We start from the raw sequence: 13097 nt of genomic DNA, 5'->3' as shown, positions 1-13097 counted from the left end.
TGCTTCCTCCCTTCCCCCCCATGCAGCACCAGATAACACAGGCAGAGCTTTATAGTCTCAAAAGTGTGAATGGGACTGATTTTGGGAGGAGGGGTTTGGACTTCTTAGGCACTGGAAGAGCATTTGGGGACAAACCGGGCCTGTACAAAAGGAGTGGGTTCCACTTAAACCTGGATGGAAGCCAACTGTTGGTGCTTGAAGTAATGGTGGCAGAACAGCTTTTGAACTGATTGCTGGTGGGAGGAGAGGAAAGCCAACAGGAGCCCAGGAGGGTCTGGTTTGGAACAAATTGTCTGCCTGGGTTGATGAAAAAATTGGTAATTTAACTGGGTAAAGGTATAAACCTAGGCATCGAAAGTGCCAAATGGCAATTCAGAGGCCAAAGCACCGCAGGCCAAAACACAACTGCCAAGAGAACCTGAAGAGAAATACTATATTAAAAAAAACCACTAATGCTAGAAGCCTCCAAGCCAAGACGGGCAAACTGGAGTGCTTGATTCTGTGGTCATAATGGAAACTTGGTAGAATGGAAAAAGCCAGTGGGACAGTTTTCTCCGGATACAAACTATGGGAAGGAGTGCTCAGTGCATAAGAGGGCACTGAGTGAAGCAAAGTAAATAACAAAGGGAAGACTACTTCACAGAACCATTGTGGGTGGTGGTACTGGGTCCCAAGTGTAACTGAGTTCCGGAGGTTTGCTAGTGTTTCCCCTGAGCAAGATATTCGGAGAGATCTTGAAATGAAGAATGAAATCAAGCAAGCATCCAAATGAGGAAGTGCAGCAGCCCTTATACAGACTACATAAGTGTTCTGACAGGAGTAAAATTTCTAGATACATTACTGTGTCCTAGAACAGTTTGCCATGGAACCAACCAGAGGGACATTATAATAATAATAATAATAATTTATTATTTGTACCCCGCCCATCTGGCTGGGTCTCCCCAGCCACTCTGGGCGGCTTCCATAAAAAACAAAAATACACTAAAATATCACAGATTAAAAACTTCCCTGAACAGGGCTGCCTTAAGATGTCTTCTGAATGTCAGGTAGTTATTTATTGCTTTGACATCTGATGGGAGGGCGTTCCACAGGGCAGGCGCCACGACCGAGAAGGCCGTTTAGGGCTTTAAAGGTCAACACCAGCACTTTGAATTGTGCTCGGAAACGTACTGGGAGCCAATGTAGGTCTTTCAAGACCGGTGTTATGTGGTCTCGGCGGCCGCCCCCAGTCACCAGTCTAGCTGCCGCATTCTGGATTAGTTGTAGTTTCCGAGTCACCTTCAAAGGTAGCCCCACGTAGAGCGCATTGCAGTAGTCCAAGCGGGAGATAACTAGAGCATGCACCACTCTGGCGAGACAGTCCGCAGGCAGGTAGGGTCTCAGCCTGCGTACCAGGTGGAGTTGGTAGACAGCTGCCCTGGATACAGAATTGACCTGCGCCTCCATGGACAGCTGTGAGTCCAAAATGACTCCCAGGCTGCGCACCTGGTCCTTCAGGGGCACAGTTACCCCATTCAGGACCAGGGAGTCCTCCACACCAGCCCGCCCCCTGTCCCCCAAAAACAGTACTTCTGTCTTGTCAGGATTCAACCTCAATCCATTAGCCGCCATCCATCCTCCAACCGCCTCCAGGCACTCACACAGGACCTTCACCGCCTTCACTGGTTCTGATTTGAAAGAGAGGTAGAGCTGGGTATCATCTGCATATTGATGAACACCCAGTCCAAACCCCCTGATGATCTCTCCCAGCGGCTTCATATAGATGTTAAAAAGCATGGGGGAGAGGACGGAACCTTGAGGCACCCCACAAGTGAGGGCCCAGGGGTCTGAACACTCATCCCCCACCACCACTTTCTGAACACGGCCCAGGAGGAAGGAGCGAAACCACTGTATAACAGTGCCCCCAGCTCCCAGCCCCTCTAGACGGTCCAGAAGGATGTTATGGTCGATTGTATCAAAGGCCGCTGAGAGATCCAGCAGAACTAGGAAACAACTCTCACCTTTGTCCCTAGCTCGCCGGAGATCATCAACCAGCGCGACCAAGGCAGTTTCAGTCCCATGATGAGGCCTGAATCCCGATTGGAAGGGATCCAAATGGTCCGCATCCTCCAGGCGTGCCTGGAGTTGTTCAGCAACCACGCGCTCAATCACCTTGCCCAAGAAAGGAAGATTTGAGACTGGGCGATAGTTGGCCATACTGGCCGGGTCTAAAGATGGTTTTTTAAGAAGCGGTTTAATGACCGCCTCTTTCAGCGGATCTGGGAATGTTCCCTCACAGAGGGAAGCATTCACCACCCCGCAGAGCCCATCGCCCAGCCCTTCCCGGCTTGCTTTTATTAGCCAGGATGGGCAAGGATCCAGGAGACAGGTGGTTGGTTTCACGCGTCCAAGCAGCCTGTCCACATCCTCGGGGGTAACGGATTGAAATTGATTCCATGCAACTTGACCAGACAGAGCTCTAGCACTCTCCTGCCCCGGCACTGCTCCCACGGTGGTGTCTAGCTCCTTCCGAATATGAGTGATTTTATCTGCAAAAAACTTTGCAAAATCGTTGCAGGAGATCTCGGGGTCTTTACAAGGCCCCGGTGGTAAAGGTGGTTCCGTTAAATTACGAACCACCTGAAAGAGTCTCCTGCTACTATTTTCTGCAGATGCAATAGAGGCGGTGAAGAAAGTCTTCTTCGCCGTCGCTATCGCCACTTGGTAGGCTCGACGTTGAGCTCTAACCTGTGTCCGGTCAGATTCAGAGTGAGTTTTTTGCCACCGACGCTCTAGCCGTCTCAGCGATTGTTTCATCGCCCTCAGCTCCGAAGAAAACCACGGAGCTGTCCGGGCTCCATGCAATCGGAGAGGGCGCTTCGGAGCCAGACAGTCGATAGCCCTGGTTAACTCCGCATTCCAGCAGGCCACCAGGGAATCAGCTGAAAGGCCATCAACATGGGATAAAGCATCCCCTACCACTCTCTGGAAACCATTTGGATCCATTAAGTGGCGGGGGCGGACCATCCGAATTGGTCCCACCTCCCTGCAGAGGGGATGGGTCGCAGAGAAGTCCAGTTGCACCAGGAAGTGATCTGACCATGGCACTTCTTTTGTTTCACTTTTACTTAGTGTCAGATCACCCACGTCACTAGAGGTGAACACCAGGTCTAAGGCATGTCCATGACTATGAGTTGGGCCAAACTTATTCAGGGACAGCCCCATGGAGGCCATGCTTTCCACGAAGTCCCGAGCAGCCCCTTGTAAGGTCGTGTCGGCATGGATGTTAAAATCTCCTAGGACAACCAAACTAGGTGTCTCCAGGAGAAAATCCGCCACGACCTGAAGCAGCTCAGACAGGGAGTCCTTGGTGCAGCGGGGAGGTCGGTACACCAAAAGGAATCCTGTACTGCCCCTATTGCCCAACTTCCAGAACATGCACTCAGAAAGCTGGATCTTCCCAGTAGGACACCTGGTGCAAGCTAGTGACTTCCTAAAAATCACTGCAACCCCCCCTCCCCGCCCACATGACCTGGGTTGCTGTGCGTAAGAGAAACCTGGTGGGCAAGCAGCGGCAAGGACAGGCCCATCTGCTTCCTCCAACCAGGTCTCTGTCACACATGCCAGGTCAAATCCTCCATCCACAATCAGGTCGTGGATGGCAGTGGTTTTATTCATCATTGACCTGGCATTACACAGCAACACCTTCAGGTCATGTAGGTTTCCCCTGTTGATTCCAGTATCCATCTGGTCAAGGCCAGACCCGGAGGCAGGGATAGTCTTCAAACAACGACTAAACCTGCCTCCTCGGTAATGACATGGTCTGGTCTTAGCGTAACTCCGCCTCCTGCCCATGATCACCGAGATCGGATGTCCCAGTGCTTCCCCCCCTGTGGAACTTGTCCCAGCCATCGTGTTGGCTGGGGCCCCACTCCCAGGCAGCCCTGATCCCGCCCCTTAAAAACAAAACACAAACTATACAGAACCAATAAAACAATAACAACAAAAAGAAACAAAACAATTATACTAAAATTAATCCCCAACTAAATATCCATCCCACCCACCCCCAACAATGGAAAAAAGGGGGGGGAAAATAAAAATTTAAATTTAAATTTAAATTGCCACCGACTGCTTGAGGACATTTTAAAGCACATTAACCACCTGGAACAGGGAAGAATGGCAGAACACTTCCCACCCTTCCCAAAAAGTTTGTTCCAAATAAGTGCCTGGGCCACGCCCCCTGGGCCAGTTGGAAAAGGCCCTGGAAGGCAGCAGGCCCTGCAGTCCTCACCCAGCCGATGTTCCGAGGCCTCACTGCAGCAGGAGTCCCTTTATAGCCGGGAGAGAGGTCCTGGGCCACGCTCCCTGGGCCAGTTGAAAAAGGCCCTGGAAAGGAGCAGGCCCTGCAGTCCATTGACCCTGGACTTAAAATTAAGTAGCATGCAAGTGGCATTGAACTAAGTTTTTAAAACAAGTTCAGCTGGACTGTATACCACTGATCAGGTAAGGTACCATGAGAGCCAAATGTCATTTGATCAGTGTGGCAGCACCTACATTTCGCTCTACCTATTGAGATCAGGTGCAGGTGCAGTCACTACTCCTTGGCACCTGCTAGTAACTTTCTTGCTTAGTCAAACCTACCCAGATGCTTAGAAAGTCGAGGCAATTTTAAACTTTTGTATGCTTTAAAGGAGGGTTGTGAAGTTTTTGTTTTTCCCATTTCAAGTGGTGTACATATTTTATTTAAGAGAATGCCACAAGCGGAGTCAAGGAAGCTACTGGACAGGAAAGCACTGGAATTCTTGCACAGAAGAGAGGTAGATGTGTCATTTACCTGCTGGTGACACTGAAGCACAAATCCAACTGCTATGGAGGGGAGATTGTGCTTTATATTTCATTACAGTCTAATAATTATGTGAAGCAAGACTATCCTATGTTGCAGAGGAAGTCCATGATATTTAATCTAGTTTGTATGAACCCTAAAATAGGCTGTTCTTTCAACCTGCCTTTATTAAGTGCAAGTAGATAAATAGGTACCGCTCCGGCGGGAAGGTAAACAGCATTTCTGTGCGCTGCTCTGGTTTGCCAGAAGCGGCTTAGTCATGCTGGCCACATGACCTGGAAGCTAATAAAGCGAGATGAGCACCGCAACCCCAGAGTCGGTCATGACTGGACCTAATGGTCAGGGGTCCCTTTACCTTTAAGGCTAGAAGTTGCTTTTGCAGGGAAAGGAAAGGTATTTGTGGAACTCGAGGTAAGCATCTATACCATAGAACTGTTTTGATAGCAGGAGAAACATGTTGCCCATTAATGACATACATACCAAACCCACCTGTATATAAGTGAAAGGATAAGGCTGTAATGAAGAGAAATGCCATCTGCCTAGGACAGTTCAGGTTCTCAACCATGCAATCTGGAGATGCAGACTCCTATCCTCAAAAATGAAGCATGCCTTAAAAAACCTGGAGGGGCTGTGAGCTTTCAAGTGCCAGATTTTACTAGCAGCTTTAACACTTAATTGAATACTTGAAATTGCAAGAACTCTGGAAGTATGCCACTGAAGTCAACGGAAAACCTCTTGTATTCCACAAGAATGCCTTCAGAACCATTACCTTCCTTTATCTGCTGTCCCAAGTACTGTAAGATGTGTTTTAAGTTTTACTTCTGACTTTTACACCCAAATGCAGCACTCGAGTTTTGAACCAACTTGTTTATACTGCAAAAGATGCGGGCAAATTAGGGGTTTTGATAATAAGGGCAACAAAAACATCATTTGCAACAGGAGGAAAGAGAAGGCAGCAGTAGTCATGGACAATAAAGAGACAGCAAATAAGGGTGACTAAAAATCAAGTTTGCCCTCAAACTTTGGGTTTATACACAACTTACGAAAAAGGTTTTCACTGATGAGAGAAGTTGTAGTACCATGACCAAGTTAAAGTATACACTGAAAAATCAGGTACATGGCATTAACAGATGTTTAAAAAAACACAGGTGGTTTATTATAGGCCACTTGACAGTGAATAGGAAAATGGAATGCCTACATGTCTATACAGAAACTCATGATTGATTTAAAAACCAAAAACGGCTAGGCAGTTGAGTTTCACACATCATGTTGTTGTTTTCTTCTGTTTCTTCTTCTCGTTTTCTTCCTTCTCCTTTTCAATTTCGGCAACATACTTTTCAATTTCATCAGGGCTCAAGATCTGTAACAGCAGTGACAAGATTGTAGTGGGTCTGAGTACCATGTGCGTGCAAGGGCTTTTCTATGCCTCCTCTACTGCTAAGGATCATGTGGTCATCCAGGGCAGCATGAAGAAATCAATGTGTCACCCCCTCCCAATGGTATGCACAGATGTGCTTTCCACTCATTCATGGGACTGTTAGGGAATTTAGGTTAATTTAGGAATTATCAAGCCAATTTGGTTTTGGACAACCTCTCAAATGAGAGGCAGCACGAGATGAGGAACAACAGCTATGAACAATTAAGGCTCAAAGTTCTCCTAAGTATGGAACACGATCACAATGGAATCCCCAAATGAACAACTGAGGTCCAACTTTTCAGGACCAAGTAATAAAAAACAACAGACCCTAAAGTTGAGTGTGAAGCATTGCTTGGATACAAACAGGCACAAGAAGGTCCTACTGAATGCTGAAACTGAAGGGGGCAAGTCAGTCTTAACTGGAGGCGAGTTTAAAACTGCACTGTTGCTACTGAGCAGAAATTGACACTGCTTTTGAAATTCAGGAGCCACTGGAAACTTACCTTGAGAGGCTGGTTTCTCCTCATAACAGCCAGCTCAATATTTTTCCCACCAGACTGTACAACCTTAAATTCAAGAAGTTAAGCAAAAGTGTTAGGAAAAGACTTTCCTGCAACACAAAAGTATTGCATTTTTGCAGAAATAGTAGAACCAATGGCATTTTAATTCTTGTTTTTGCTAAATGAAAATTAAAATATATTACAACTATTAGGGCATTAGATCTGGCTTCTCAAACCTGTTCAATAGCCAGGGCTTTAACTTTAAAAGAAATGGAAACTGTATGTAAACTTGTCAATAGCCACCCGCCTTGTTAACTAAAGAAGACTCAAATTTAAGACTTGGTTGTTCCAACTCACTTCAAGAAGTGCTTTAATCACAAGCTTAATGGTCAGATCATCTGTTTCAATGGCTTCATCAGTATAGTTTTTTTCCAAAAATTCACGCACTGACTTCGCTCCTCTGCCAATTGCATTAGCCTGGAATTTTAAAAGTTTATTACAAATGAGTTTGCAAACCAACAGAAAATCTAGATGCATAACTGAAAAATGTACTTTCTTGCTTAAATTTTCTATCTATATTGCCTTGATAACACTTAAAATCTGTGGGTTGTATGCAATGCAGTTGTTGCATGAGCAGAACAGAACTTCCATTTAAACAATAAGGCTTCATTTTCCTTTCCCCTACAGCCCCCTGTGCCCCCTCAAAATCTGCTCCAGAAACAAACAGAACTCTCCTCATGCAGTGTTGGATAAAACCCAGAGTAGCAACAACAAAAAGGAGAATGGGAACTAGCTTGCAAATTTCTGGATGCATCTAAAACTAAGAGAAACAAAAATGACTTTTACTTCAGTCCTTTAATCGTCAGATTCTCTCAAAAGCCAAAATTTTGTACTCCAGCCCACCAAAGACAGATCCACACATCCTTTGGCAAGGAGAGAGAGGGTTGACCATGCGTTACTGTGTCCCCTGCCCCCTTGCTATGAGCCAGAAACTTAAACTGTAGATAGATTTACTTATGTGAATGAAGTGCTTCTGTTCATTCCATCTTAGCAAGATAAACCCAACTCACTTTCCAAGCATGGTATGTGCCAGAAGGATCAGTCTGATAAAGCCTTGGAGTTCCATCGAAGTCAAATCCTACAATCAGGGCAGAAATACCAAAAGGCCTGCGGCCATTGCTCTGGGTGTACCGCTGAGGAGGAGGAGAAAAAGGTTGATTAGCATAAATGTGAGCCTAAAGAAGTACAGATTTCTCATGAAATACATGCATAGCACTGGATATTTTTCTTAACTTATTGACTGAGGAAAACATAACCATTGCAAGTGTTCTGAGAAGTTACTTTATTATTAAACCGTATGAAAAAAAAAGAACAAGCTGGAATCAGAAAAGGCCAATTTAACTGGTTTTGGTTTTTCCATCCCACTCCTAACAAAATTAGGAATTTTTACTAATGAATTGTACAGAGAGATTCTTCTTCAGTAGTAAACCAGAGCTCTTTTCCAATTTTACTAGGAATACCTGACTCACTTATGGTCAAAATATACATTCACTAATTAATGTGTTAAAGATCAGTCCACTGATTCTTAATAGCTATCAGGTGTTGCAGTAGCAGAGAATAAGAGATTGGAGATGACTTCATATTTTAGTTATTTTTGAAATGCATTGTTGGTGCATTGTTTGTAAATGTTGAATATACATACATCTGGTGGACATTATTGTCTGATTTAGTTAAGACAAAATTACTAAAGTTGGGAAATGAAAGGCAAAAAGGGGCAGAAACCACAACCACAATTTCAAATACTGACACCAGCTAAATACTAATTCATATTACTTTTCACTGTCTGTGGAAGAAACTAGGGAGGCATCTATACATTGTTACTCAGCAAGTTCAATAAAATATAGCAGCTGCATTACATTATGTTTCTCTGGAATTCTCTGGTATTAACCACCTTTTAACAAGCACTGTATTGCTTTTTCTTTGTACATACCTGCTTCAGGCTAGCAATATACCGTGTAATGTACTCCACAGTGACAGGGTCTTCCACTGTAAGTCTATGACTTTGGCATTCCACCCGAGCTCTATTTATAACTATCCTGGCATCTGCTGTGAGCCCTACGAATAATATAAATGGGCAAAATGTGCCATTTAGCATACAACACATAGAGAAACATTGCTGCTTTAGAAAACATTAATCAAAAGAAATGGGTGAGAAAAGAGGATTAATGACAGGCCATTTATCGTGCTGGTTAATAAAATATGTATGTTCAAAACTTTGTAATTTTGAGGGGAGCTGCATCCAGCATTACTCTAAGCAGAGTTCCAACTTGTGTTGGAGATAGGGGGCAGATTCTTCCTTTCCCCTGCAACCTGCTGAAATTCTATTTCAGAGGGCTCAGGGACTCTGCAGAACAGCATTGAAGGTGATGCTGAGGACTTACAAAGGGAACTGGCAAAAAAAAAGTCACTCCCCTTCAGCAAGGAATCTCCAATGGATGTTAATTTCCTTTGCAAATGGAAAGAACCCTTCTATTCAGAGGGGCAAGGCTAAATCTAACTCTGTACATTAGAAGTTGGTAGAAAACTAGAGGAAACATCCAATGTATGTCCTGCAATGTATTAAGAGTCATACTGGTTATCAAGCTCAAAAGGTTTTTGAGCTGAAAAGATTTAAGCAGACTCTTCCTGACTGGCCTTCTTCCACTCGGGCTGCTTTTGGCTAAAGAGGAAAGAAAAGAGAAGGAATTCTGCATCAAATTTAGTCCTTAGTTTTGAACAGATTGAAAACTCTGTGTTAACCTATTTTGTTAATATCTTACATGGCAGCTGCCAAATATTCTTTTTAGAGCTATGAAACAAAAATTGGCAAGGTTTGACAACCTAGAGTTTAAGTACTGGGCTACAAATCAGGAAAGCTATTAATTTTATACCTAGAATAATTAGATTAACTGCTAAAGAAAGTTTTAACAGGCCTTTATTTTACCATTTACATTTTTCGCAATTGTTGATACTTTCACTATCTGCATTCAAATTTTAGAAACTAATCATAATTAGATGGTGTACTTTTAAGCATATGCAAATACTTCACATTTGTTTTATGAGAAGTTTATAACACAAGTGTACAAGAAAATGAAGCAGAGCAGTTCCTAACAGAGCTGTCCAAGACAACACTCTGAATACAAAAAGCAGAGGAGTCACTTAATTATTTATTGACTTTATATACAGTGGTACCTCTAGATGCGAACGGGATCCGTTCCGGAGCCCCGTTCGCATCTAGAAGCAAATGTAACCCGCGTCCGCACGTCTGCGCGGGTCACGTTTCAGTACTTCTGCACATGCGTGACGTCATTTTGAGCGTCTGTGCATGCAGCGAAACCCGGAAGTAACGCACTCCGTTACTTCCGGGTTGCCACGGAGCACAACTCAAACGCGCTCATCCCAAAGCACAAACAACCCAAGGTATGACTGTACTGCCCTATACCCAGGGGTCTCAAGGTGGTTCACTTAAAATCTTCTCCCTCACCTATAATATAACCTGAATTTAATTTTTTGCTTTTCTTTGCAATTAAGGTATTTAGAAGAGCTACCTGGAAGCTGAAAAGAAAAAATGACACCGCTTATTTTTGCTGTACTGAAGAATGTTCTACTAAACAACTCAATTTTACTCCAAAGGCCCACTCCTGGTATTTAGGGGACTTCATCATAACAGTACCTGCAAAAGCCATGCAGACATTGTCATCAAGGGCACAGATCTTTCGGACAGTTCTTTCATCCTGAAGTTTTGCCACAGATTTCTTCTCCACGCCAAGAACAACAATATCTTTTCCTCGTACTCCAACCTTAAATATTACACAGTGCATTAGAGATGACATTATCTAACAGCTCCCTCAAATATTAACTATAATAAAGTGTGACAGAAGCAAAAAACAATAGGTGAAGGCAACCCACATTGACTAGACAACAGTGCTTTAACACTGACCTGCATATGAAGCATGAAATTGTTTACATGTGACTCTATAAACAGTATTTTTGTGATAATGAGTTGGCATATCATATTTCATTGGGTGATATCCAATTACATCATTTATACCCAGTGCAGACCCACTGAAAACAATGAACCTGCTAACACTGGATATCACTCATTAAACTGAAGAAAACTGAAAATATTTTACAGCTTTAAATAATTTTAAGATAGATGAAGAAACTTTAAGCAAAGTTCCAAATAATCTATAATTTTCTTATGTTCAATTTCTGCCATAGTCATACCTATTCCATTTCTCTCAGCAGTATCCAACCTCTGCCTTTCATGCTCACATCTCTCTGAAAATTGAGCAACTTCTGAATGCTTTAATGACCTCATCACAGAATCGTAGAATTGGAAGTAACCCAAAGCGTCATCTACGGTTCCTTTCCTTCCACCTCACTTATCAGCCTTTCATCTTACTTTCCATGCAGCTCCTCTTTCAAATATCATACACACAATTTAGGTAGTGATGAGGCCTCAGCCACACTCTGCAATGATCTAATTTCCCTTGGTAGACTTTGACATGGTTGCACTTTCATTTTTCACATGCCAGCCCACTCCCCCGATTCATTATATAGGAACCTAACCCTTCAGAATTCAGTCATAAAACCTCCACCTCTCAGATATAGTCTGACAACTTGTTCCTGTGTTCTAACTGCATGGTTGCTACTAGATTTCTTCCCCATGGTTTACACAGCCCTTTCAGTCAACTCTGACCATGCCATCTCTCCAGACCCTTTGGAGTTCTATGCCTGAACATCTGAACGACACCATATTAAGGAAGGTTGTTTTAACTAATACACTACTTTACTGCTTCCCTAATCTTCACCATTATGCATGTGTGTAGCCATATGCATTTACACATGTCTGTATTTGCACACAAACTTCCTGGCATGTACTAGTTAGACAACAAGTGTGATGGGGTAAAATAATTGGTGAATATTCCTGCTAGCTCTCTGCCTGCAGAGTGGTGGGATTATGTGTTTAGTGGGGGAGGCATTGAAGCATAAAATTCTGATTGTTCAACAAAGGCACTTAGAACTGGCACTTCCTTACAGTTCCTATGTGTGCCACATTCTGAATAACAAATTAGTATAATTTGGATATGCAGTAAATTAAAATATAAACAAGGAACTGCAGAAGAGGAGAAGGGGAGTCAAAGTCAGAATTGATTGCCTCTGATTTAATTTTTTTTTTTTTTTGTATATTGTAAAAGCCTGTAGCCACATTCTGAAGGCTATTATTTTTTGTTACAATCACACGCCTGCATCATCAAAACGCTGCCCCACATCGTTTGCCTACTTAATCTGAATTTGCTGCTTCCTTGGAATATCTGATAAATTTAAAGAAGGAACACGATAGAAATCCCAAATCCCCTTCACACCCGAGCAGCCTCAGCCCCACCACAAGCTTCAGTGGAGGAGGTTTAAATGTGCTCTTAATGTTTTCGAGGGCTGCACTCCGAAAGATCTGGACTCCAGCATCTCTTTGTCAGGGGTGCCAACTTGGAATAAAATATTCTCATGATGTGGTGTGCACACACAACATTTGAATGGTAATTATATTATTATTTATTAAATTTATATATTGCCCTATACCGGGAGATTTCATGGCGGCTCACAGAACAAAATCAAAATATAAAACCAAAAAGTAATCAAAATAAAAACAACAACCCAATAACCTCCCCATCATCAAGTTGGGGTTGGGGAAGCAAAGGGAGCTGGCACCTCTGTTCCGCCTGTTCACCCTCTCACACAAAAAACACCGGGCTTATTTAGGTTTATGAAACATGTTTTATAAATAGACGAACGTATAAATGAATTAAATAAGCGAGCTGAGGCGCGGCTCCCTTTGATGGTGGAAAGAGCCTGAGGAGAAGGGGGGGGGGAGACCTGTAACCCCAATAAATAATAATAATAATAATAATAATAATAATAATAATTTTAAGAAAGATATACAGCTGCATCATTTAAAAAAAACCAGAAACCACCACAGGGTTTTACAAGGACGCGAGCCCGGCTCCTCCGCCCAAGACTCCCGCTCCCCCTCGCGGCCTTCTTCCGGCCCTGCCTCCTCCGCCTTACCGCTGTGGAGCCCTTTTTCACGGCCTCCTGGGCGTACTCGACTTGGAAGAGGTGCCCGTCAGGGGAGAAGACGGTGATAGCCCGGTCGTAGCTCATGGCCGCCGCTGCCTGAGAGAAACACAAACGGCCGCCGAAACTCTCCTCCCGGCGCTCTTCCTCCTCAAAAGAGCACCGTCACTTTCCTCGCCGCGCACGCGCGAGACGGTATTCACGCAACGCCCCTGCGCACACTCCGGCGCCCCAACCATAG

General features: G+C 43.9%; 1 protein-coding gene across 1 annotated transcript; it reads right to left on the bottom strand.

Moving 5' to 3' along the window:
* Nucleotides 1–5955: 5955 nt before the first annotated feature.
* PSMA7 (proteasome 20S subunit alpha 7) lies at nt 5956–13053 on the bottom strand. The gene is made up of 7 exons (XM_079979967.1): nt 12848–13053; nt 10452–10578; nt 8730–8854; nt 7810–7932; nt 7097–7216; nt 6743–6805; nt 5956–6182 (listed from the first exon to the last, which is right to left on the bottom strand). The coding sequence occupies exons 1-7, from the start codon at nt 12941–12943 to the stop codon at nt 6087–6089; spliced, it is 750 nt and encodes a 249-aa protein (XP_079836093.1). The 5' UTR covers nt 12944–13053; the 3' UTR covers nt 5956–6086.
* Between the last annotated feature and the right edge of the window lie 44 nt (nt 13054–13097).

Source organism: Podarcis cretensis (genome assembly GCF_951804945.1).
Source record: "Podarcis cretensis genome assembly, chromosome: 6".
NCBI classification, from domain to species: Eukaryota; Metazoa; Chordata; class Lepidosauria; order Squamata; family Lacertidae; genus Podarcis; species Podarcis cretensis.
Note: the sequence above shows the minus strand (reverse complement) of the source record. Positions and strands in the feature narration are given on the sequence as shown.